This window comes from Harpia harpyja, chromosome 13 (genome assembly GCF_026419915.1).
Source record: "Harpia harpyja isolate bHarHar1 chromosome 13, bHarHar1 primary haplotype, whole genome shotgun sequence".
Lineage (NCBI taxonomy): Eukaryota > Metazoa > Chordata > Aves > Accipitriformes > Accipitridae > Harpia > Harpia harpyja.
In genome coordinates, this window is record NC_068952.1 from 44,994,982 (window position 1) to 45,020,252 (window position 25,271).

The 25,271-nt window shown below is 56.6% G+C and overlaps 3 protein-coding genes across 10 annotated transcripts in view; 1 reads left to right on the top strand and 2 right to left on the bottom strand.

The window, feature by feature from the left end:
* Window positions 1–1,138: 1,138 nt before the first annotated feature.
* Window positions 1,139–8,768, bottom strand: CKAP2L (cytoskeleton associated protein 2 like). Its single transcript, XM_052806240.1, has 9 exons — window positions 8,675–8,768; window positions 7,354–7,420; window positions 5,620–5,686; window positions 4,130–5,262; window positions 3,496–3,688; window positions 2,688–2,843; window positions 2,104–2,167; window positions 1,638–1,785; window positions 1,139–1,545 (listed from the first exon to the last, which is right to left on the bottom strand). The coding sequence occupies exons 1-9, from the start codon at window positions 8,700–8,702 to the stop codon at window positions 1,302–1,304; spliced, it is 2,100 nt and encodes a 699-aa protein (XP_052662200.1). The 5' UTR covers window positions 8,703–8,768; the 3' UTR covers window positions 1,139–1,301.
* Window positions 8,769–10,500: 1,732 nt separating this feature from the next.
* LOC128150223 (interleukin-1 receptor antagonist protein-like) lies at window positions 10,501–12,222 on the bottom strand. 4 transcript variants are annotated; one of them, XM_052806253.1, is made up of 6 exons: window positions 12,029–12,222; window positions 11,887–11,935; window positions 11,616–11,805; window positions 11,337–11,507; window positions 11,082–11,227; window positions 10,501–10,994 (listed from the first exon to the last, which is right to left on the bottom strand). In XM_052806253.1, exons 1-6 carry the CDS (start codon window positions 12,067–12,069, stop codon window positions 10,782–10,784), a joined length of 810 nt encoding a protein of 269 aa, XP_052662213.1. In that variant the 5' UTR covers window positions 12,070–12,222; the 3' UTR covers window positions 10,501–10,781. The 4 variants fall into 4 exon arrangements, with proteins under 4 accessions (XP_052662213.1, XP_052662212.1, XP_052662211.1 ...); XM_052806252.1 differs by having other exon boundaries at window positions 11,616–11,935; window positions 12,029–12,207; XM_052806251.1 differs by having other exon boundaries at window positions 11,337–11,805; window positions 12,029–12,206.
* Window positions 12,223–13,768: 1,546 nt separating this feature from the next.
* Window positions 13,769–25,271, top strand: part of OGDH (oxoglutarate dehydrogenase) — a 35,726-nt gene continuing 24,223 nt past the window's right edge. For all 5 annotated transcript variants that reach the window (XM_052806235.1, XM_052806237.1, XM_052806234.1 and 2 more), the window contains exons 1-3: window positions 13,769–13,855; window positions 17,172–17,420; window positions 24,417–24,605. In XM_052806235.1, the coding sequence (XP_052662195.1) occupies window positions 17,199–17,420; window positions 24,417–24,605 (411 nt within the window). In that variant the 5' untranslated portion in view covers window positions 13,769–13,855; window positions 17,172–17,198. The remainder of the gene's footprint in view (window positions 13,856–17,171; window positions 17,421–24,416; window positions 24,606–25,271) is intronic.

Sequence of the window (25,271 nt, forward strand, 5' to 3'; positions counted from 1 at the left end):
CAGGGAAACCATCCCCATCCACAGCAACCGTCCCTGCCGCAGTACACTCCCACCCCCCCATCCCACCAGCAGGAAACGAAACTTCTCCAGGCAGGGAGAAGGGGAAGGAAAAAAACCAACTAAACCCTGGAGGGCGCAGGTTGAAATTTGAACTGGCCAATTGAGACCCACCAGGTGCACCGAGGTGACCCTCCTGGCTAATAGGGATTAAATGCCCACAGGTGGGATTTGACAGGGCTATAAAGGGGGTCCCGACAGAGAACACGTTGGAGTCAGTCCTCCTCGGAGTGGTGGGTCTGCAGGTGGGGACTCCCTCTCGGGTCGGGGCACTACCCAGGGTAACTCCTCGAGGGAGAGAGCCCTCAGCTTTTGGGTGAGTGATACGTGCGTTTTGGAGCCATTACTTTAAATCTTGGGGATTCTTAAGTCGGCCGTGTAGTATTAATTCTCTTTAAATCATTGAGCCTGTGGTTTTATAAAATGTTACTGGACTTCTAACTAACTTTTACTGAAGAATAAATCTGAGTTTTAACACCTGTTGGATTTGGTTATGTGTGCATCTGTAACAGTCTTGTCACCAGCTGCCTTGTGCCACCGCTCGCTCTTGGTGCGAGGACAGCCCTTGAGGGAGGGGAAGCCGCTGTAGGGGCCCTGAGCACACTTGTAGGGCTCAGCTGGCCCGTCCCAGACCCCCAGCCATGCCCAGGGGGCTGGCAGCCTGCCCTGCTGCGTGCCCCGGACCTCTGCGCCCCTTGCGTGTGCCGCCTTCAGCCTCCTCGGGGCCTGCGCGGGACCTGCTGTGGTCCCACAGGTACCCCAGGCCCTGCAGCCCCTCGCCAGTCTGGTGTAGCTGGTGCTGCTACGAGAGACACGAGACATGGGGTCTGTGTGAGCTCTCAGATGGGAACATCCAGATGCTGTCCGGGTAGGGTGCAACACAGCTCTGGAGCAAATCCCTCAGGACATTGCTTGCAAAACACCGGCAGGTGCCTGGAGCATTGCGGAATCTGACTGACATCATCCTACAGCAGGAAAATCGGGGCATGCGTCACAGCAGAGGAGCCAAGGGCAGTCCCAGGGGACACAGCCCATCTCCAACCCCGGACCTTGCACACTACTCACTAGGCCACGCTACATCTCTACTGCAAGTTTTTATATATTTAAAACAGCGCTTATATATTTGAAACAGTGCTTATTATGTGCCACCGCTACATATTTACTTCTGCGAGGCAACAGAAGTCAGCGGAGCATGTGCAAGGCAGCATGGGGAAGCGAGCAGCCTGCACCCCACTGGGAATCCCTCAGCAGCACTCTGGGGGATACAAACTCAAACCCTCCAGCTCCGTCACCTCTGGCAAAGCCTTGTTTTTCCGGAAGAAGAACTGAGTCTCCTCCTCAGCATCCAGGATTTCGCTGAGGGATGACACCACAGGGTCATGGTCCTTCAGCATCTCTGGGTAACGGCTCCCAGCCCACCCTATCCGCAGCGAGCGCCGCACTGGCGTCACGAGTTTCAGCTCCTGGCCTTCCAGTAACTCCTTTCCTCTGCGGAGAAGACAAGACCCTTTAGATAAATCCTGCAGAGGAGCGCTGGCACAGAGGGTGCTTGCTGCCAGGAGCAGGCAGCTCAGCCTTACCTGGATGCAGACGTAACTTGTAACTTGATTGAGATGGGCAGGCTGGTCAGGGGCTTCCCTGTCATGCAGGGAGTTGCTACCACCTGCTGCCTCTCACTCGGGCAAGGTGTTGTAGGCTCCCAAGGAATGGGCTGCTCAGCCTTTTCCCCTGACAGGAGAGGAAAAGGGCAGCACTGTTGCAGAGAGCGGCAGCTGGGGAGGGATTACAACACTGCGGTGCTCCGGACATGGACGAGGGCACCTTGCTACAGAGGCATGCTGGGCCGGGATTATGCCCAGCCCTGGCAGAGGAATCTTGCCCCATTTTCGAGATCAGGATTCTAGACTTTCACAACACTCGGTCTCCATCAAAGTCAACAGGGACACAGGGTGCTGGGACAGACTGCAAACCATGCTGCTTCCCAGCCTGCAGCGGCAGGGAACCCCAGGCTGCCCATGCTCTAGCCTGCCCCCACATTCACATTACCTTCTGATGTTTGGTCTGCAGCCTTCAAAATATCAAGGACAACTTCTCTGAGCTCCTGGAGTGGCTACAGGAAAAGCAAAACGCAGGTCAAGGCAGGCCTCACTTGGGAACGGAGGCTGGAGTTACAACTGAATAGGAGAAAAGGTTTTTGCTGCATCGCAACACCCTGTGCTGGAGAGTGGCAAAAGGCTGCAGAATTTCCCTTCTCTAAGTGAGATCTGTCAGCACACAGGCACAGCTAAGCAGCCATCAACCCCGCGTGGGTAAATCCCACCAGATGCTGCAGTTACACCGCCCAGAACAGCACAGAGCTGCTGTCACATTGCTTCCAGCTACAGCTCCGACGCGGCGCAGAGTACATGTCCTCCCCCTGGCCCCGTTCATGTCCGCACGGCGCTGCCTGCTTGGCTGATGAAAGCCGAAGGTGTTTCTATGGGAAAAAACTGGCAGCTCAAAAGGCTTTTTCACTGCTGACTAGTGCTGCTAAACTCATCCCAAAATCCAACCCCTGGATCTCGAGGAAACCTGCTGCTGCAGAGGCAGGGAACGTGGGGAGCTACCGAAGAGAAGCATGCCTCACTCACCACAGCACCAGCGCAGACTGCTGCTTTGTACAACCCCATCACGTCAAAAGGGCCACTCCGGGCGAGCAGTTTTGCTTTGCAGGTCCAGAACTTGGCAAATTTCTCTGCCTGGGGCACGTGGGACAGCACTGCAGAGATCTCATCTGCCTGGACACCCTAGGAGAAGGGGGGCAAGGGCCAGAGGTGTGCACTGGGGGAGCTGTCAGTGCGTAACCACTCTCCCAGCACTCTCTAGGAAAAGGAGGGTCTGAAGAGTCTGGTTTTGCAAGTCTCCTGAGTCACCATGTACAGATAATAGCTTTACCGCCTCTATTTTCCCCTTGGTAAAATGAGTCTAGTATTTCAGAGGGATGTCAAGGGATAGACTCTTCAGTGCTGGCACTAACGGAGCCACTAAACCCCAGAGCAGGGCTAGTGGTCAGCATTCCCAGAGGTGATACTTCACAGCAGCTGTGAGGACCACCAGGGACATACCTCGTGCTGGCTCAATCAGCCTGGGTTGCTGCCACAGAAATTTCTGCTGCAGGCTGCACTGCCAGGTACCAGGAATGACACACACAAGCCCTGTGACCGGGTGTTGCTCTGTTTTCCTGTTAGTGCATCTCGCTGCATGCCTTTGGCCTATCTGTAACTCCACGAGGACTTTTATTTGTCCTACACATGATGTTACCCCTCTGGCAACTCCAGCCAAGCGAGCAAGAATGCTTGCTCCAAACCCTTCTATGCTGCTCTGGGGACATGGCCCTCCTCTCCTGAGATGCTCCGGGAGAAGGGGAGCCTGTTCAAGCATCTCCTTTCCCATTCCCACCTCCTCAATGAGCTTCAGGCACTCAGTTAATATGTTGTTGATCTTCTCCAGGCAGAGCTGCTCTGGTTTCTTTTGCTCCTCTTTCTCCTTGACAGTTCTGCAGGACAGCTTCACTGGCTCTTTCTGAAGCAGCATCATAGGTGGCCGCTTGTATGTCTTGCCTTTGGATGCCAACCACTCCTGCAGCTGTTTCCTGTCAAAGGACCAGTGGATCACTGTTACCACCCCAGCAGACCACCAGCACTCACCAGGCTACTGTTTTCCCTTAGAATCTCCCTCTAGCCAACTTCAGCTGCTCAGGAAGAACCAGTCCATCTATCCTAAAAACGCATCTGAGCTCTAGGCTGGGAAAGGAAAAGCCTCTCAAGTTTAAGCGTGCCTTGAAGATAAAACAGGACAGCGGCCGCACGCTCCCCTCCCACTTGCTGAATCAGTGGGAGAGGAACCCAGGGTACCACCAAATCTCATCCCCACCCTCCTCTTTTCTGGGGCATCAACCTCCAAGCAGGCGTTCACTGATAAGAGGACTTTGGACCCCGTTTCCAACAGGTCAGTGCCGGTTCACCCCGTTAAACACTTTAAACTCTGCTGTCCCCTAGAGGCGAGGACAGAGTCGGCCAAAGCTGCTACTCACTTACGATCTGCAGCCGATGGGGTCTTGGGAACACGCCTAGCCTGCATTCCACTTGCCTTCGGCAGCTCTGATTTAAGCCTCTCTCTCCTACTCCTAAAATCATTCTCAGTTGCTTGAGTTTTGGAGCTGTGTGTGCTGCGAGGCTGGTTTTGAGGGACCGTCACTCGGGATGCTGCTGTGGGTCCAGGAGGCACCACCTTCACGTCCTTCCTATCCGCCTCCCCTTTAGCTGTGGGCTTTCGCCATTGTGTGGTGCCACCTGGTTTCAGGCTGGGTTTCAGGGTTGTGGTTCCCTGGGGCCTGCTGGAGGCCAGAGACTTTGTGGGAGACCTTTTCATTTGGGGGGGTCTGCTGTGGTAGTTAAGATTTCCCACTGGAAGTACGCCAAGTGGCTTTCCTATGGGTTGCCTTGCCGTATTCGTTTGTTTCTGGTTTGCACCTGGGTTTTTATGTAGCAAATTAGTAGTAGTAAGTAACTGAGGAGGCTGCAAGGGCTGAGTTTTGATACTTGGTTTTTGAGACACACTCTTTGAGCCTGGCAGGGTTTTCCTGAATTTATCCTGAATTGGCTCTTCCTTAGCCTGGTGGCTATTAATTCTGTCCTTTGGGCCCATGATGGTTCTTGACATCGTGGCCGAGCTTTGCCTGTGAGCCAAAAACCTTTTGTTCCCGAGATTGTTTCCATCAGACTGAAAAACTCTGTTCAGCACAGGGGTTGTAGAGGCTTGTGCTCGGACATTTTCTTTGTTGCAGACCAGCCTGTCCCGCAGGCCCTCGTTTAGGGAGCAACGTGCCCCAGGAGCGGGGTGGTCGCTTCCAGTCTGAAGTGCTGCAGTGGTGACAGTCTCCTGTGCAGGCTTCTTTTTCCTTTCTGGATTTAGGTGACCAGAGGCTGAAGCCGGGAGCCTCCCTCTGGGCTGCGTAGAGCGGCTCATGCTTGGCACGAGCCCCACGGGAAGCTTTGCACTCTTCCTTGTCTGCTCTGGATGCACCACTGCTGCTCTCTGAAACGTATTTGAAGACTTCTGCTGAGCAGTGTGGCCAGTGTGCTGTGTGGATTTGGTACCAAACTTGCCATCCCTCTGAGTGCCTTTCGTCATGTTTCTGGGAATATCCTTCTTGTTCCTGTCAACCTGGAGAGACAAAGCGAACCTCAGCCCCAAGGAGAGCTCAGCTTGGTCAAACCCTGACAGCTCGCTCCTGCCCCAGCCCTGCTAGCCCAGGGGACATCCACACGAAGGCCCACAGTGACGAAGCAGTTGTCAACAGCATGATAACACAACACCCACCAGCGCATAGGCAGAGGATGAGTCTCCCACACTAAGTTCTTCTGAAAAATTATTAGTTGACTTATAACCAGCTATTTAGCATTCTCTTGACTGCACCCTGTTTGGGGTCAGGAACACACTAGCCTGATTTGGGTACCCTGTTCTGCCCAGACTCGCTTCGAGCGTGAAATACAAAACTAAACTCAGAAGATTTCTACTTACATGGTCTAGTTTAGAAACTGTTTCTAAGGGTCGATCCCGGTGATTCTCCCGGTCCTTTAAAAAGGGTCTGTAGGAAGTCAAACAATATATCAGGTTATTTAACAGCTGTTGCAGAAAAGGTTATTTAACAGCTGTTGCAGAAAAGGTTAAACATCTAAAACACCACTGGTTTTCTCAGTGACAGGAGCTTATGAGTAGGTTTTGGAAATCAAAAAGCTGTCAAGGAAGTACCACGTAATATTAATTCTTTTTCTTTTGCATGGCAACAGAAAAGCAACACAAAACATTGACATCCAAGATTGTCACAAAACTTAGGTCTTCCACTGACAGCAAAAGTAACCAAAATCATTCCTGCAGGCAGGGGGGGCTGGCAGGCAGGAGACGGCAATAGGTTTGGAGGCTGCTGCCTCTGGCTGTTGTCCGGACTTGCCCTGTACGCCGCAGACAGCTGAGGTGCATCAGAGTCAGCTGCTGCTGTGCTGCAGGTCACAGCGATGTCTCAGAGCACATCAGCCGGGGTTCACTCTGCCACGGCGAGCCGCAGCACTGCGGTAGCTGATTCACCAGCCCCTCAGCTGCCCAGGCAGCAAAGCGGGAGGTGGGGCAGCAGCCCTGGCTGTCACGTCCCCCCATCCTCTCCTCCTCCTCCCTGAATCAGAGCCCTCTGACAGCAACCAGATGCAGGGTTCTCCCACCCCTCTGCTCCGGAGCTAGCAGCTCAGCTATTAGGGAAGATTAATGCCTGTGTAGATATTTTTCTGTAATGAAATTCTGGAGAATTAGGATATTGTCCTCTATTCTACGCAAGTGGTGTACTATGCCATAAAGAAAGATCATGAATCTTCTCCCCTCATTTCTATTATCCTAGTGGTGTTTTCCAGAGCCTGGCACCAGGGACTGGTTGGCTCTCTATGGTCTCTGATCCCGCTTCCCTTTATCTACTCACCATGGAGAAGTTTTATGGCTTCCTTTGCAATACAACATCACGAGAAATACTCACTGCAGTGGGGAGTCTTTCCAGTGTTCAGGTTTGCCAAGCGCATTAGCAGTTTCAATTAAAAGCTTTGCAGAAAGGTGCCTTGCTACCTGCAGCCTGCAAGCGGCTGCTGCGCTCACAGCAGTGTATCTGCACGCAGCCCTGCTCCAGAGGAACTAAGCAAGGCAGCAAAGGGATCCCAGAGCCAGGTAACTCATTTAGTAGGTGATTGTATCTATATCCTTTTAAATGCACTGAAAATGCCCCTTTCTAATATTAAGCTATCCCAGAAGGCCACTGAAAGTTGCCATTAAAAAGCAGTGGTGAGACTTGAACCAGCCTTTCTTCAAGATCCAGTTAGGAGGCTGGTTAGTTAGGTTATTGGCAAAATGGGCCTGTTCTAACAGACCGAAGAGCTGAGATGAGAAAGTTTCATGGAGACTCAGAAAATACCCAGAAGAGACAATATCAACCAGTAGGAAATGTCAACACTGAAACCATCCCTTTGCTCCTGCTGCCAGTAACTCTACAGAGCGCTGCCAGGGTGCTACAGGGGCAGAGCCATCCCTGGTCGCTGCCTTGACAGCAAGGCGTTGGGAGGAGGCAATTCTCTGCACGCCCGTGAATCGCTGCAGAGAGAAGGCAGACACTGGCAAGCTGGGAAAAGTCAGCCATACCTCAGAGAATCACCAAGTAATTTGAGTCGGAATGGACCTTTACAGATCATCTAGTCCAACCCCAGCATCCTGCTGACTTACTTTGCACTTGGGCATTTCAGATTTTCTTTGGCTGCTCGGTACTCCGAGAGCTGTCTTCTCCGCTCTTCTGCAAAGAGATGGTAGGAAAATGCAGTGCACACACCACAACCTCAGTATTTGGAGTGCCGATAAGGATGGATTTCTTTTATATTCACAGCACTACTGTACAGGTCTCCCAAGCTCCCCGCCCAAGCCTGGCAATGCTGTTCCCAGAAATTTCCAGAGCGTTTCCATGCATGTGGTATTGTCCAGAGGCTCATCGGCACATAAAGACCAGAGGTCTCCGATGCTTGCGGCGTGATGCCGCTCAAAACCTTGGTGTGGGGCTTAGTCAATTTGCAGAAGGAAAGGGGAGATGCTGCCAATGACCCTGCTTCAGCTACATATCCTGTAAGCCTGTACCCTGCTGTGGCCAAGCCCTCTGCAGGCAGGTGGGAAAAGTGAGGAGCGCCTCAACAGGGGGAGCAGGGGATAGATACCTCTTACACCCCCCGTTTGGCTGCGGTACTGGGGCATCTCATGGCAGGACAGCCTGGCCTGGCTGGAGTCCAGCATCGCCCCATCCCCAGGGCCTCGCCCCTGTCCCTAAAGCTGTCCCACCCTCATCCGATAGCCCACGCGCACGGGGCTCTGACGGCATCTCAGCCCCCCCAAGTCACCCCCTTCCCTTGACACTGCACCCCAGGGCTTCCACAGAGCCCCAAGAGCAGCGTGGCACCCCTGGTTGCCCCCAGTCTCCCCAGCACTCCAAGGCACACCCCAAGCCCCCCCACGCTGCCTGCCCTCCCAAACCACGTCAGCGCGCCCATTTCGGGGGTACCCCCTGCACATCGCTTGGGGTACACCCAACCCTCCCAATGCCACAGCAGCCACCCAGCCCGTCCCTGCCCCTCCACTCCGCCCCCCCAAGGCGGACCCCCCCCAAGGCCACCCAAGTCTATCTCAGATCACCCCCAGCCCAGCACCCCCCCCCCAGATCACCCCCTGCCCCCCCAGCACCCCCCATTCCACGGGGCACTGGCGATCGCCCCTGTCACCACAGGGTCCCCACAGGTCACTCCCAGTCCGTACCCACGGGGGTATCTCCACCCCAGAGGGTCTCCCACGGCCCTGCCCCACAGGGTCCTCCGATCACCCCCAGCCCCGCACTCCGCCCCCCTCCCCGGCCCCTGTTCCCCATCACCTTCCACCCCACAGGCCCCCAGGTCTCCACTCTCCCCCAACCTCACGGGGCCCCTGGAGCACCCGCGCCCCCCGGCACCCCCGGCCTCACAGGGTCCCCCCACCCCACGGGACCCCTGGCCGCCCCCCGGCCCCTCACCCTGCGCAGCCACCCCTGCCCGATCCATCCCGGGCACTCGCCTCTGCAAAGCCCACTACCCACCCGCCGCCGCCAACGGCCGCGCCGAACTCATTGGCCGCCGCCTTCTTCAAACCGACCAATGGGGAGTGAGAAACTGCCGGCTCCGAGAGGGGCCGGCGAGCGAGAAGAGCCGTGATTGGCTAGAGGCGGGCAGGGGGGCGGTGACGACGCGTCCCCTCCGGCAGCCCAACTCACTGGAGGGCGGGGCTCGGCGGTGGGCAGGACCCGGGATGGGGCGGGGCTCGCTGGGCGCCGGGGGCGTGGCGGGGCGGGGCGTCACGGCACCAGCGGCGGCCTCGTCAGTTGGACCCGATTTCTGTCAATTAGCGTGCGGTGGGGCGGCTTGGCGTGGTAAGGTGGCCCGGCGTGGTAAGGCGTGGCACGCCCTGCCGTGCCACGCCACGCCGCATCATAACACACCATGCTATGCGGTGCCACACCATGCGAGACCCTGTCACGCCACGCCACGCCACACGATGTCATGCCATGCTACGGCCCACCGTGCCATGCCTCGGTGGCGCGTGGTGGCAGTGGCTGGGGCAGAGGTGGTGTTTTGGGTTTGTGTGGTGGGGTCTTGGTAGCGGGAGAGGGTCCGCAGGGCCGGCTCCTGCTCGAAGCTGCTCGAAGCTCCCCCGGCTCCAAGTCGGACCCGCCTCTGGCCCAGGCCGAGCCCCTCAGCGACGGCGGTAACACCTGTGGGAGAACAGATTTCAGAAGGGGAACCCCTAGTGAGTAGGGGGATTGGAATGTGAGAGGAACCCCTCTGCAGATACCAAGGTCAGGGAAGGAGGAGGAGGAGGAGAAGGGGATGCCCCCGCAGCCCGTGGTGAGGCGGCAGGCTGTACCCCCCCAGCCCACGGAGGGGAGGGGAGGCCGCCCGCAATGGCCGTGGCTCCATGGGAAAGCCCGCGCTGGAGTGGTCTGTGACTGAAGGACTGCACTTTGTGGAAGGGACCCACGCTGGAGCAGTTTGTGAGGAGCTGCAGGCCGCGGAAAGGACTCATGTTGGAGAGGTTCGTGAAGGGCTGTCTCCCGCAGGAGGGACGGACCCCACGGCGGAGCAGGGGCCGAGTGAGGAGTCCTCCCCCCGAGGAGGAAGGAGCGGCAGAGACAAGGTATGATGGGCTGACCCCGACCCCCATTCCCCGTCCCCCTGCGCCGCTGGCTGGGAGGAGGTGGAGAGAACTGGGAGTGGGGTTGAGCCGGGAAGGAGGGAGGGGTGGGAGGAAGGTGTTCTAAGGTTTGGTTGTACTTCTCATTATCCTTGTTTTGGTTTGATTGATAGTAAATTAAATTGATTTTTTTTCTTCCCCAAGTTGAGCCTTTCTTTTGCCCGTGACCATAAGTGGGGAGTGATCCCTCCCTGTCCTTGTCTCAACCCACAAGCGTTTCTTTATAGTTTTTCCCCATCCTCCAGGGCCGGGGCGGGGAGGAGTGACTGAGTGGCTTCATTGGTGCTTTGTTACTGGCTGGGCTGAAACCATGACAGGTGGCAGCCCTGGGTGGCTGCCAGGGGCTGCAGGTGATCCCCACCCATGGGACGCCCACCCCAGCCACCCCTCTGCCTGTGGGGTGGACATGGGGATGGGCTGGTCTCTGGGTCTGGGGTCATCCCTTGGGTCTGGGGTGGGTCCACAGGGCTGTGGGTTCACCCCCCCACCCCCTGGGCTTTGTACCCAGGCCTGGAGAGCCCCCAAAAGCAGCCGAAACAGTGGGATTTTCCCATCCGTAAACCACCCCCGCGTTGTTTAACCCCTGTGAGAGCAACGAGCTGAGCGACACCATCCTGGGAAACCTTTTATTTCCACTTCCATCACCAACAAATACCCCCGTTCCTGATAACAAAACCACGGTATTTCCAATAAAATGTATATAAATTAAAAGCAAGGGGTGGACACAATAAATAAGCACAAATTGGGGTGACTCAGGCCCACGGGGCCCAGAGCTGCTATTTCACCTGAAATAGATGGGGAGCACGGGGGTCCCAGCTGGGGGGTTTGTACTTGGTACATACAGCCTGAAAACCGGCAACTGCCGGTTGGGTTGCATTGGGTGCAGGGGCTCCTCAGCGCCCGCTCAGCTTGTAGGTGGCAATGTTGACCTGGTCGGGCTGGTTGGTGATGCCGACAGGCTGGCGGGGCTGCAGGGAGGTGCAGATGAACCAGCCGGGGAAGGCGGCCGACTCGAAGCGGGTGGTCCCCTCGCCCGGGCTGTCCAGGCGGAAGAAGATGAAGCGGGTCAGCTCCACGCTCTCAATGTCCTTCCTGATGTCAGCTTCCTACAACCGGTGGGGAGAAACAGGGTTCAGGGTGGGATGGAACCCCCGGCCCCTTGGGGGATGGATCCAATGGGACCCCTCACTCACCTCCAGCTGCAGCACAGGCTCAGTGCCGCTCATCACACACGACATGTAGAGTTGGTAACCCTTGATGCCCAAGGCCACCGGCATCCGCCCAGTCCCCGGGCCACCTTGCGATGACCGGGGACGGTACAGAGCGATGTTGAGCTTCACTGCAGAAAGAAGGAGTGGGTTAACGGGTGGTCCCAGGGCTGTGGGGTGGCTCCTGGGTGCTGCCGGGGTTGGGGACGGGGACACTGGATAAGGACTGAGTCCCCTCACCTTTCCACCTGGCAGAGGGTCCCTGCAGGTGCAGGGCCACCAGCTGGGTGGGCGACTCCAGCACGAAGCACTTGTGGTCGATGTCGAGGATGTCGAAGGACTGGGAGCGGGTGTAGCGATAGACGGGTGCCCTGGCATAGGTGTCCTCGATCTGCTGGAAGGAGATGGGCTCTGCGGGGAGGGAGACGGTCAGGGAGATGCTGATGGTCCCTGGTCCAAGAACATCCCCCAAGAGCATCCCCCAGCTGGAGTGACACCCCCAACACCACCCCCCCATACCGAAAATATCCTCCAGGAAGCCCCCAAGGTCACTGTCGGCGAAGTCCTTGTGCACCGGCCGCTTCTGGAGCTTGGTCACGGCCACCACGAGGACGGCAGCCTGGCGAAAGGTCCTGGCAGGGTGTCCCTTGGTCACTGTGACCTGGATGTCCACCCCGGGTGATGTCATCTCTGAGTCCAGGCGGGGTTTCTGGGGAGGAAAGGAGATGTGGGGTGAGAGCCCGGCTTCCCCATCATGGGTGTCTCGCTGTTCCCGCCAACCCGGTGTTACCTTCTGCGGGCAGAGGCAGTCGGGGCCATAAAACGTCTCCTCATTCAGGCTGAAAGGCAAAGGGAGATGGTGAAGCCGGGGCCACCATGGCACCAGAGCAGCATCGTGTCCCCAGTGTCCTCTGTGGCATGGCCACGCTTACCTGCTGCTCTCCAGCGTGTCCAAATCGGGGACGAACGCCATCTACGCCGCTGACTGCAAAAACGTGGGCAGAGACCTGTCAGTACCTGTCGAGTGCCACAGCACTTGGCTGCCTGCTCCTGCCTGTAGCCTCGCTTGGGCGTTCTCTGAGCCTGGTGTCGGCGCAGCGGGTTTTCAAGAGCCTCTGGAAGGAAGCACCGTCAGAGCGGGATTTCCACCTTTCGCAATGCCTGGTTTTGCCCAGTTCCTCTGGCGTGGCCGGGAGGGCTGGGGCGCTGGCTGCCTCTAAGCAGCACTGTGGGGGCTGAGCGAGGGGCCGTGCATGGGGCAGAGCAGGGGTGACGCTCTGGGGCTGGTGTGTGGGGCAGAGAGCAGGGGCGATGCTCTGGGGCCAGTGTGTGGGGCAGAGAGCAGGGGCGATGCTCTGGGGCCGGTGTGTGGGGCAGAGAGCAGGGGTGATGCTCTGGGGCTGGCGTGTGGGGCAGAGAGCAGGGGCAATGTTTGGGGTCAACGTGTGGGGCCGGTGCTCGTGTGCCGGCCCTCAGCGGCCGGGCTGACCTAGCAGGGACTGCCCCAGCACCATCCCCATCCCACCGGGGCCGTGATGACACCCACCCTCGTCAGGACAGGGGACCGCGGATGCCCCGGAAGGGGCCAGTGGTGCAAGCGCTGCCACTCCACCATTTCCCCACGGCTTCCTCCTGTGCTGCCCAGGCCCGCAGCACCACAGCTGGCAGGGCCCCCTCCATCACCCCTCCAGTCCCCACCCCCCCAATATCTGAGGGTGCAGGACCCTGCTGTCCCCTCGGTCCCCTGTGCCCACGCAAGCTGCCCCGGGGACACGGCCTTTGGGGACACTCCTTGTCACCACCCCGCAGCACACCCCACTCCGCACGGCGCCCTGCATCCAGCCAGGCTGCGGGCGGTTGCATCATGCCGGCCAGGCCAGGGATGTGCGTGGCCAGGCTTGCGTGGCCGCAGGCTCTCGGGGTGTTTTCCTGGTGCCTGTTTCACTTCCCGAAAGTGCCGGCCGGCCCCGCGCGGCTTCTCGGCTCTGGGCTGCTGCTGCCATGACTCACCCGGCAGGAAATTGCCAGCAACCCCAAAACTCCCCGGGCACCTCCGGCCTGCCCAGCCCTGCCTGCACCCCCGGCCGGCTCTGTCTGTCCCCCATGCAGGGGTGAGGCCCACTGGCTGTCACCCACGCCGGGATGTCCCTGAAAGCCTGGGGTCCCCCAGGCTATGGGGTCCTCCACACTAAGTGGGGGTCCCCAGGCCATGGTGAGGGCCCTCAGGCTGTGGTGGGGGTCCCCAGGCCATGGTGGGGTCCCCAGGCTGTGGGGTCCTCCCCACCACAGTGAGGTTCCCCAGGCCGTGGTGAGGGTCCTCAGGCCGTGGTGAGGGTCTCCAGGCCATGGCGGGGTCCCCAGGCTGTGGTGGTGTCCCCAGGCCGTGGGGTCCTCCCCAGGCCGTGGGGTCCTCCCCAGGCCGTGGGGTCCTCCCCACCACACTGGTGGTTCCCAGGCCGTGGCGCCGAGTCCTGAAGCGAGGGCCGCGTCCGGTAACCATGGCGACCGCCCCACTCCGGTTCCCGCCGCCCAAGCCCCGCCCCAACTCGTGGCCCCGCCTCTGGCGGGTTCTTCCGCGCGCCGCAGAGGCTGCGGCGCATGCGCGTTGGGCCGGGCTCGGAGGGGGCGTGGCGGCAGGCGGGGGCGTGGCGACGCGGTGACGCAGCGTTCGGGGCGGGGCGGCGCGGGGCGGGGCGGCAGCCGGCGGTTGGGGGCCGCTGTCAGAGCAGGGGCCACGAGCGGGGCGGACGGACGTGCCGGTAGGTACCGTGGGCGGGCCGGGCCGGGCGGCGGGTCTGGGCCGGGCTGGACCGGGGCAGGCCGGGCCGGGCCGGGGCGAGGGCCAGGGCCGGAAGGCGGGGGGAGGGCGCGCCGGGCTGGGGGGGCCGCGGCCGCTCCCCGGTGTCCTTGGCGCCGCCGCCCGGGCGCCTCGGGGCGGGGGGTAGGGCGGGACTGCCGCTAGAAGGACAGCCCGGCGCGGCCAATGGGAGGGCTGCTCGGCGCCTCGCGCCGCTCCTATAGGCGGTGAGGGGCGCGAAGCCCGGGTAGCGGCGCCGGGCGCTGATTGGCGGGCGCGGAGCGGGGGGGGGCGGGTCCGGCGCGCGCGCGCGCCCGTGTGTGTATGTGTGGGGCCGCGCGCGGTGGGCGGGAGGGTCCCGCGCCCCTTTCCCGCGCCCACCCGCACGTGGGGACCCCCCCGGGACCCCCTTCCTCCGCCCGGCGCGTCCGCCCTGGGTGCCCCGTTCCGCCCCTCCCGGCGAGTGGATCCCCCGCTCTGACCCGCAGCGGCCTCGGAGGGCTCAGACGGGCCGGGGCGAGCGGGCGGACGGACGGACGGGCGGACGGTGCACCCCCCGGAGAGGGTCAGCGGCTGCCGGGGGCCCGAGGGCGCCTGGTGCTGGAGCAGCTGGGCCAGGAGCCCGCGGCCCTGGGCCAGCGCCGGCCCCGCCGCTTCCTTTAACGCTGAATTTGTTCTGATTCTAACCACCCCCCCCAAAAAAAAGGCGCAATTCCCAGCTAACTGCCTTCTGGGGCCGGTGTCACGCATCCCGGCTGCCAGAGGTCAAATTTAGTACCTTAATCTGCTTAACGGTACGCTCTTGGCCGTCCCAGCTGTTAATCTATTCTGAATATTCCTGTTGTTTGACCTCTCGGTGAGAGTTGGGTTGTGATCCGGCTGTCAGGCTGTCGCCACCAGGGCCCGGCCAACAAGCCCAGGCTTCCTCTCCTTAGCCCCTCTTCAGCTGTGACTCCGTCTGTGAACTTTGTGTTCACGTGTGACCCCCGTATCGGTTATCTCGGGATCGGTTTCCTGCGTCCGTCCTCCCAGTCATCGTGCGCTATTTTGATTTACCTTTGAAACATCCCTGCTCCGAGCTTGCAGGCCTCCGAGCTTGCCCTGGTCTGTGGCACAGGCTCCCACGCCTTCAGGAAGCCACCCCTTTCTGCGAGAAGCCCTCAAAGACCGTCTGGTTCTGCTCATTTTGAGTGCAAACCCTGGCATTAACCCCACTGTTTTCCGCAGAGGTCACCGGGACGCTGCTGAGTGGCAGCACCGAAACGGGACACCAAAGCCAAAGACGCCGCCGACGCTTTCGTCCTAAAGCTATTTCCCCACCACGTGCATGCCTGTGCGCCAATGCCCAATTCAGTGGGCTCTTTAAAATATCTGCGTGTGTTTTGCTGCTTAAATCTGAGGAGGGTAAGCTGGGAAAACATCTAGCGCTGCCACGCTTGCTGTCCTGCACCTGCCTGCCATTTCCTGCCTGTTACGGTCCTGGTTTGGCTGCAGGCAGAAGTGAGCAAGCAGGGTGGAAAGCACGAGTGGTCTTCCCTTCTTCCCCCAGGGATATCTGTAAAACCCTTTGGCTGACTTAGTGTGATCCCAGGTCCTCCTCAGGCTCTTTAGACCAAAAGTTTGTGTTTTGAGGTAGGAAGCGTAGCCGCTGCCGTGCCAAGCAGCCAGAACTAGATTCAGCAAGGCAAACCTGGAAGCCTGGCTGATGAAATGCTGGTCACAAAGGTGTACTTCTTTTCTCCAGTCTGCTGCAAGACTTCATTTTAATCTGGTGAATGCAGAATAGCTGCTTTGACATTGGGCTGCTGCTCGTTAAACTGGTCGGGGATATGGAAACCGGCCAGCTGGGTCACCTCCAGCCTCAGGTCCTGCCTTTTGCAGGAGATGCTGGGTGGAAAGGGCAGCTCCGAGGAGAGCTAGCTCCAAGTGCCAGCACTTCCCCCAAGATGATCTTGCTCCAGCGCTTTCGCTTGGGCTGTGGCTGTCGGTTGGATGTGCGTAACGAGGAGCGTGGTTAACCCCAGGCCTCCCTGTCCATGCAGGGCTGCGCCCCACCAAGAGCTGCAAGGTGGACATTGCTGGGGGATCTTTGAGAGGTCCCATGCGGGCTACGGGTTGCTTTTCTGGGTTCTCTGGGCAGGGGAGAGCCCCTCTCTGGGTCTTTCAACTGTGTCGGCCTTCTTGTGTCCGAGCTTCTAAGGAGAGGCAATGAAGCGGTCTGTCCTGGAGCCCACGTCTCAAGTGCTTTGCACCACCATACCTCTACTTTGCGAGGGGTCTTCCCTGTAGACGGTTTCTTCCCAGCTTTACCCTGGTGCATGTAACACAAACCAGTGAGAAGAAAACCTCGCCCAAGCAGAGTGGTTGCAGGGTGAGTAACGCAGCAAAAATGGAAGCCAAGACCTTCTGTCTGGGAGAGAGAGCGACACAAAAAGCTTCCATGCTGGGTTGGCATGATGAGAGTTGTCCTCCTGCAGCTTGTGCAGGCCTGGAGAAGCATGCCCCACTAGACTCGATCAGCGCAATGTGAAGGAAAACGTGACCTTCAGTGTTAAAATCCAGCTGGTAACAAATTTTTTCCAGCACCCTTCTGGGCACGGTGATTTAAAGTGCTTTTCTTTAAACTCATATGACTAGCTGCATTGCTGCAAATGGGAGGTTGAAGGGCCAAAGTGTCCAACTCCGGCTCAATCTGAGTTTCATAGAGAGGATTTTCCTGTTTAAAACAAACAAAAAGAGGATTCTTGCAGGAAGAATCAAATAATAAAAGAAATCAAAGAATACTTTGTGGATATATTATTGGAAAAGAAGTAGATGATGTTGGCTAGGAGTTAAGGAGGAAAGCACCGGGGGAACCTGATATCTTATACTGTTAATCCAGGCTGTGTTTCACCATCAAGCATGCCTTATTTTGTACAAAGGTGCCGATACAAGAAGGTGTGGGTGGCTTTGACGCGCAGCAGCTCGTTTGAGGCCGGCATTGGGTACCCTGCTGAACAAATCTGCTTTTCGCTGTCGTGTCAGGGGAGATGATGGTGCCATGCCGGCAGGGATGGGGCAGGCAGACCCGGCCGTGCCGAGCATCTTGAGCAAAACCTGCTTTTCGCAGCCATCAGGGACTTGGCTGTGGGACAGGGTGGATGGATTAATCCGAATTAAAAACTGATTCTAAGCTCAGTTCTCTGTGCTTGGGGCTGACGGGGGCGGAGAGGGGGTGGCCTCTGCTCTGTGTTCTCCTGCAATAATTTCTAACCCACTTTTCCCTTCTCTCCCAACAGGAACTTGTGTGAGGCAACAGGACAAACATGCTTAACTTAAGGACTTGTGCAGCAAAGCTGAGGCCGTTGACGGCCTCGCAGACTGTAAAGACAATTTCCCAACACAGGCCGGCAGCACCCAGGACGTTTCAACAGATCAGGTGCTACAGCGCACCGGTGGCTGCCGAGCCTTTTTTGAGTGGGACTAGTTCAAACTACGTGGAGGAAATGTATTATGCTTGGCTGGAAAATCCCAAAAGTGTACATAAGGTAAGGAGCAATCTCGACAGGATATCGCCTTTGCTTCTTTCTCTGTGTATCTGAGCAGCGGGTTCGGGTAAGTGCATGAGTCCCAAGGAGGATTGAATTCAGCTGGAGGGGCCGCATGGTTGTGGATGGTCCTTCTGCCTCACTTTGCCTGAAAGAAACATCAGCAATTCCATGAGCAAGAGCCAAGAGGAGCTTCTCTGTTCAAGAGGGAACGCCGTGGGCTTGTGGGACGCGGGCAGCATCCTGGATCTCAAGTGGATACAAGGAATGCCTTCTCCTGGGAATCTACCTTTAACAAACTCCTGATGCTTTATTTTTTCCAGCTCTGATGGCTCATCAGGAGGGTTTATTCTGGAGTGGAGGATGGGGGGGGAGGCAGGGAGGGTATTCTCCACATCTTGACCGGTTTCCTTTTTGCTTTGGGCATGGGTGGTGGTACATGTTGGGGTAGATGGGCTGTAGCTAAGCTTGACTTTGAGCTTTTGTGCATAAAGCCAGACTGCTGATCTGCAGCCTGGGGAGGGGGACTGGGTCTGGTGGCCAGAGGGATTCCCACCAGCTGCTCCCTAACTTAAAATTGGGAAAGCAACCCGGCCGTGGGCAGTATGCGCAGAGGTCTGTCTTGATCTGAATTACTGAAGCTTCTCCAGCAAGGAGAAGGCCAGCTCTTTAACGTAGATTCCAGCAGGTGAGGGCTCCGTTGGGAGGAGAGTTTCTGAAACCCGACCGCATTTTTCCCCATCCCCACTGTTTCACAAGGAAAATGTTCCTGTAGTGACTAAGTCTCAGCATTACCCAGCGGATTTTTATGACCGTTTTGTACATGTCCTGATGTAGAGCAGGGATTTTCTTTATTCCATAGCACATGAGCAGTCTGCAAGCCAGGACACAAGGGTTAAATGAGCAGTCAAGGGCGAGTAAGGAACCTCATGCCCCAATGCTTGCATCAGTGTTGAGTGTGTTTTCGATGGCGCCGATCCCACGCATCCAAAATGCACAGCCTGTAGGGTGCTGTAAAGGTCTTAAGGTAGGATTAAAGCTGAATTTTCACAAACAATGTTGACTTTATGCTTCTTTTGAGGCAAATGGGTGGCTAAGCCAAGCAATACAGACTCGGAAAACACAAAGTATATTGGTTTGGGTTGTGCCCTTTGTCAAATAGTGACTTGAAAGCTACCCAAGCACACGCACATGGTGCAGCCCAGTCCTTCAGAGGTGGGATATTGAATGAAAAGCCATAAATCTAAATGCTGTAGTCTAATTTAAAAGCAAGCGAGGGTTACACCATGCTTGTCCCAGTGACAGGCACAGTTGTGTCTTTGGCAAAGAGTCTTCACGGTTTGATACCAGCTCTTTGATCTACAGACCCTGCTCAGTCTTGAACGTTGCTCTGAGCAGGTGTGAGAGTAAATATCAAGACTAACTGGGGCAGCTGGCCGGGAAGTGTATTTGGGTCCTGAGGCCAGACCTCTGGATCTTCTCTGGTCTCATATCTTTAATGTAGCCCCTGTAACTTCATCAGCTCATCTATAGGTAGGCAGTGCACGCAGTGTTGTATGGGAGTCCTCATGCACGCTTGGCTGAAGAAACTGGAGGGGAATTTAGGTTGGAAGGAGCCTCTGGAGCCTCTGCCCCGGCATGGCTGGCTTGGAGGTGGCATCCAGCTTGGAAGTGACATCTAGCTTTGCGGCTAGACCAGGTCACTCGGGGTCTTGTGCGGACAAGTGTTGAGCACCTACAACAGTAGAGCTCCCACCACCTCTCCAGGCCCCCAGTCCAATGTTTATGGTGAAGAATTGCAAGTATGTATTAGTAGCCCCTGGAAATCAGTGTCCCCTGAAGTACTTTTAAGTGCTTAGAAAGCAGTGCAGGAGTTGATACAAGATTTTGCCTCCAGTGTGGCTGGGAATGATTTGTGGCAGTAGGAAAAGCAGTGTGAAAATGAAGCAGGGTCTTGTCATTGGCAGGAAGTGAACCTGATGTTAGTAATGTAAAAAGCAAGTTTTACAGATTGCTTTTTAAACAAAATCAAGCTGGTGTCCTGCCTGGCAAAAAGGGCGTTGGACCAGGAGGGTTGGACTAGATGATCTTTGAAGGTCCCTTCCAACCCAAAGCATGCTGTGATCCTATGAAATCCAGCTCCAGGTCCCAAAACTTCTGGTAGGGTTGATGCCTGAGGATTGGCGTGGACTTTGTTGTTTCTTACTGACGTGCTTGGCCATTGCTGTGGCTTCTGCTGTTTTTGCTGTTGACTTGTCTCTCCTGGGTGGATCCCACCTCATTCCAGTGGAATCACCAAGATCCCTTCCCGGCTCCTAGCTTTGCCCCTGTCTTCTCTCTGCACTTTTTCATGGCTCACCCCATCCCCGATGGGGACACCGAGCTGCTGTGGTGGGGTCGGGGTTGTGGCCGTCCCTGGTCTTGGCTCGTGAGTGGTCCCTGTCAGCCTGCGTCCCCTCTGGCATGACGCTGAAGCAGCGGTGGAGCGTGTCACCCCCGTCCCTGATAAGCGTTGGCCTCCATCCCGTTAGACGTAGGGTCAGATCTGAGGGTGGAGTTCCCAAAAAAAGCCAGGCTGTCACATGGACCTGGCTGTGGCTTATCTGTTCCCTGCACAGAGCAGAGACTCGCTGTGCCTTGCCGTGCTGCTTTTCGCTGGTGAGGGCGAGACGTTCAGCCAGAGAAGAGCCGCGGTTTCTTTGCTGTTGTCGACAAAAACCTACGAGACCTCCAGCTGGCACGACCGTCCCGTCTGAGCAAAATGAATTCACTTCCTCCGTGCAGACACTGGTGGCTTAAACTGCAGAATATACTTAAGTGCTTGTTTAGAGTAGGGAAAATTAAAAAAAAAAAAGAAAAAAAAAAAGCTATTTTAGGCTTTCTTCTGTGTGCAGTCCTTCAGCTAGACTCCAGTTTCTGAGTCTGATGAGCAAAGAAGAGCAGATCTGGGGAAAGAGGAGGTGAGGGTGTGGGGGTTCGGTGCTGGTGAGCTGCCGGAGGATCAGTGCTGCTCACTCCTGGGACCACTTCCCAAGGAAGCGGGGACACCCTCCTCCTTCCCCGCTCTTTGCCAACTCGGGTACAGCGCTGGCTGCTAGCAATGCTCTGCACAGCCCACGCCATCTCCTCGGGACCCCAAGCAACTTGCTTGCTTCAGGGCAGGTGGCCAGAGAGCTTTGCCCGCAGGTAGATGATACCCACAGTCATACATCTGCGACAAGTTTAGCCTTCCTAAACAGCAGCCCCTGTGTTTAGGTTGAACTGGTGTAAAGGCATACAGCTCTCCCTCTATGTATGTACATCAAACTGTCTTTAACATGGACTTCTTAATATGCCAGTGTTTTGATTTTTATATTGAAAGTGGTTTTATGACCACAATGCGTGTAGACCATGCCGTGTAACCCCAGCTTCACCGACACGACGGCAGGAGCCCGCAGTCTTCGGTGAGGCCAGAACCCCGTGCCTGGCCCCAGGAGGTGCCTTGGCCACGTCCTTTGCAGTTGTGCTCGCAAACAGGGGCCCAGGCTGAATTTGGTAGAAGTCTCACTTGAGAGTTTGAAGCGTTTGGGTTTCATCCCCCGTCTTCAAAAGCGATGACCCCAGAGAATTGAAGGTCGTTGTTTATGTTGACAAGGGGCAAGATGACGTGTGGAGCACAAACCGATCCATCGCTGCTTGACCCCCTGCTCTCAGCAAAGGTTACCTGCCGTAAACTTGGTTTGGGCTCCTCCTCTTCCAGCCTTAAGGTCTGAGTGTTCCTCCTCTTCTCCCTGCTAGCAGGAGGTGCTGCCTGGCTTGCTAACCGTGCGGAGCAGGTCTGGTTGGTGCTTTATGTCCCCTGCAGTCCACGGCAGGAGAAGGAGCAGGGATGCAGCCTGAGCCGGAGGTAGAGGCCACGTCTCCTTTGTGCAGCTCCCAGCCTGGAGCAGCCCCAGCCCAATTTGAGGTGCCCTGCCCTCTCCCTTTGCCATGCGTGCCTGACCTCTGAGCTGGCTTTGTGGCGGAGGCTGGGACATAGCAGTCTGAGTCCACACCCTTCTCCAGGAACTGAGACCGATAAACGAAGTGAAAGATGCTGGTTTTGCCTGGTGAGCTGTTTTTGGGGCTGTTCTCGACAGAGAAGCCTGTGGTGTGTTCCGCTCTCAGAGATGAGCTCAAAATCCCTCTAAAGCCTGAACTATCGGGGCTTGCTGCAGTCAGCTGGCTCTCCCATCCTGCTTTGCCAGTGCACAAGCAGCAGCACAGAGGAGCGCCGGGAAAGCCGGCTGTGGTGGGACGTGTGGCTGTGGGACAGTCACAGCAGGGATCTGGGGTTGGTAGTATTTAGCGTGCTGAGACCTTGGGGCTGCCTGCGCACTTAAGAGCAGGGAGATACTGCTTTGTGTCCTCTTGGTAAAAATGAGGTGAAACTGAGCTTTCTTATAGCCTATATATATATATGTATAATACACTATATGTGTGTGTATATCTACAGGGTATAAGAGGCGGAGGAGTGTTTGCAGGGCTGCCGTGGGCACAGAGAGGGTCGGAGGGGAATAACCTGATGACCTTTATTACTGCTGTTACCTTCGGCAAGTGCTGGATTAAGGCAAAGTCCTTCCCGCAATAAAGCAGGATAACGCTGATGGGGCTGTTCAGCCTCTCCCATGGGATATGTGAGCTCCAGAGGCACCTCCACGGGTCACCAGAAACCCCTGGGGTGGCCCTCAAATACTCTTGAATTCGAAACCACATCAGCAGCTTGAAAGCTGATGTTTTTATAGCGCTTGTCAGGGCCACAGCCTTCAGCGGGGGCAAAGCCTGCAGTCAGGTAGCCTGAAATACTCTGTAATTACATTGGGCAATAAAGCATTTAGTGAAAGTGCCTGAGCTGACCGAGCTGGTGCCACAGCTTGTTTGGAGAGCTTAAAATGAACTTTGTCTTTTAGAACAGAAGCAAATTGCATCTCCAAGAGGCTAATATTGTTGAATGTCAGAAGGGAAGAGGTTGTAAAGGCAACACCTCTGCCTCCTGGCTCTGTCCCTGTCCCCCCAGCACTGCTGCCAGTGCCCTCCCTGTGCTAGCAGATGCTCCCTTTCTCTTGTCTGCCTTTATCTTCCAGTACATTAAACAACTTTAAATCACCAAGCAAAGCAGCCAGCCAGATTCCTCCCCATCCCAAGGGCATGGAGCCCATCCTGGGGTGCTCATCCCTCCCACTCGCAGGAGCCGATGGCTTCTGCCGATGGCTTCTGGGGCACCCGTCGGCTCTGTGAGCCTGGGGAAGGGAAGGGGCTTGGGCTGCTCTCACCAGTGGCGAGGAGTGAGGATCGTACAAAAAGCAGCTCTCCCTCTTTTCCTGCTGAAATTTCCTTTAGCAGACAGCAATCAGAACGGGATCGGGTGTTTTCTGTCTTTGCTTTTTGGTTTTTGGTTGGTTTTGGTTTGGTGTTTTTGTTTTTTTTTTTCCTTTGGGGGAGCTATTGTTTATCAGTTACAGTGCCAAATTGTTCCAGATTTTATTTATGTTCCTTCAGCGTGACCTGTTTCTAAATTTAATCACCTTGCACAGCCGTGTGATGGGGTGTCTGGGTAAATCTGGGCTGGAAATAGCTTCCTGGGGCATGTGATGGGCACTGCAGCCGGAGGAGCTCCAGGGAAGGGGGAGAGCTGGTGCTCCTCTGGCACAGGTCAGGTTTTCAGTTCCCTTCACCCTGCTACCAGGGTGCAAAAGCTGCTTTTTCTGCTCCAAACCACCACCAGAGCTGCTCTCACGGCTCTTTTTGGCTTGGTTTAAACACGCTGAGGTTGGCTGGGCAGCGCTTCGCCCGTCTCTGCATCACCGAGGTTGGGTTTGGTGCTCTCCGCAGACACGAGGTTCAGGGGCGTGCAGGATGCTCAGTGCTGAGCTCTTGCTCCTGGTCAGTGGAGAGACCCTTGGGCTGAAACCAGCGTGCAAATCCAATGGGATTTGTTTGCTCTAGCTGGCGTCTCGGGTACGTGCAGGCGCGCAGATGCTGCTCCGCCTTGCCTTCGTCCTTTGCTGTCGCTCAGTGGCACGTGGGAAATGGGCAGGGGTGGGAGTGTGACAGGAGGACGTGGCTTGGACTTTGCTCAGCTGGTCTCTCCCCTTCCCCAGGTCTGTGGCTGCTTCTCCAAGTAGGCAGATTAACTTGGCTTTGGCCTGGGATGCTTCTGGGCTCTTCAGGCAGTGCTGGATAAGTACCACAAAGTTACACCAAGTCCGTCCAGGGCTTTTTTGGGGGGTTTTGCTTTGTTTTCTTAACACCTAGAAATGCCCATCTGCGGGGGGGACAGGAGCAGAGGTGATACCTGCCTTGCTAAGGGTGTGGGAGAGCTGGCACAGGAGTATCCGCATAGCGGTGGCATCGGTGTCGCTGAAAGGATGGGGAAAAATTGAAGAGAGGACAGAAAAAGAGAAAAGCCATTGCTGGTTGAGGGCTGGACAGCACAGCTTACGCTGGGACTTGGGTCTCAGGCCATTTAGACCACAGACAAGAGGAAGAGGTGTATTTGATTACAGGGCAAAAATATTTTTGAGAAAATATTGTGGGTATTTAGAGGGCAGCCTCCTGCCCTGGAGAGACGCAAACAAGAGCCTGAAGACCAGGCTGGGGCTCATTGCTCGGAGTAGCGGTTTTGAGAGCCGAGCCAGGGGAGGGCTGTCACCCGTGTCCTGTCCTGAGCGCTGCTGCCGAGGGAGGGGGGGCTCTGGGGACGGTCTCATGCCAAAAGAAACAATCCAGATGAATGGAAAGTAGGATAGTGGTGTAACTGGAATAGCGGGAGAGCTTTAGTACTCTCCTGTCCAAGGCAGGTGGGTGCCTTCAGCAGCAGCTGCATGGAGCTGCGGTGCAAGGCAGGAGGCAGCTCTGCCCCTGGGGGATTTTACTCCCCACTGTGGCAACAGAGGTAAGATCCCACTAACCTCGAGTGAGGAGGTGTTTGGGTCATGGGTAATGACCCTGTTGCCTCTCTTCTTTCCCTTTTCCTAGTCATGGGACATCTTCTTTCGCAATGCCAATGCCGGAGCTGCTCCAGGCACCGCTTACCAAAGCCCCCCTCCACTGAGTACCAGACTTTCCACACTGTCCCAAGCCCAGTTCCTGGTTCAAGCACAGCCAAACGTAGATAAACTGGTGGAGGACCATCTCGCAGTGCAATCACTCATCAGGGCATATCAGGTAAGGAGATGGGCTTTGTGCCGAGGAGGAGCATGTCCACTGTAGAGGGGCATGCGGTGGCTGAGGTGGGCTGGGGTTAGTGCAGTTGATGCACGTGTTTTGCATGGAGAGCGTGCAGGATGCGTGCTGGGCTGCCTGGTTTTTAACAGAAGCTGCTGATCTGTTGGGGCAGAAGCTCAGCTGACGCTTTGCTGGACAATAGGAAGATTAAAGCTATTGTCACCCAAACAGAGCAATTGTAGTGGCAGGGAGGGGGAGGTCTTCTCCACACAGGGTGGTTTGCTGGCTTCTAGAATGATGCTCCTCCGCTGTCGGCTCCTGCCATGCTCAGCGGTGGTGTGGGAAACACATTCTGCTTTCCCCATGTTGCTGAGAGAACTCCTGAGGTCCTAAAATAAAAGTTCAGGAAACGTTTCCTTATTATTTGCGACCTGGAAGAGGACTACGGTGCCGCTGGACTGCAACTCAGACCAATGCTGCCAAAGTCAGCCTTTTGGGAGAAACAAGTTTCGAGCGGGAAGGAAACATCCTCCAGCTAGGGGATGGCCAGCCAATATTTTAACCGAAGAGAACATTTAAATGTGTTTCGACATCTGTGTCATCCTTTCACTTTTGGTTGCACTCTAGTTCGTCAAGTGTGAGGGCTCTAATTGGGGCTGTGGTGAG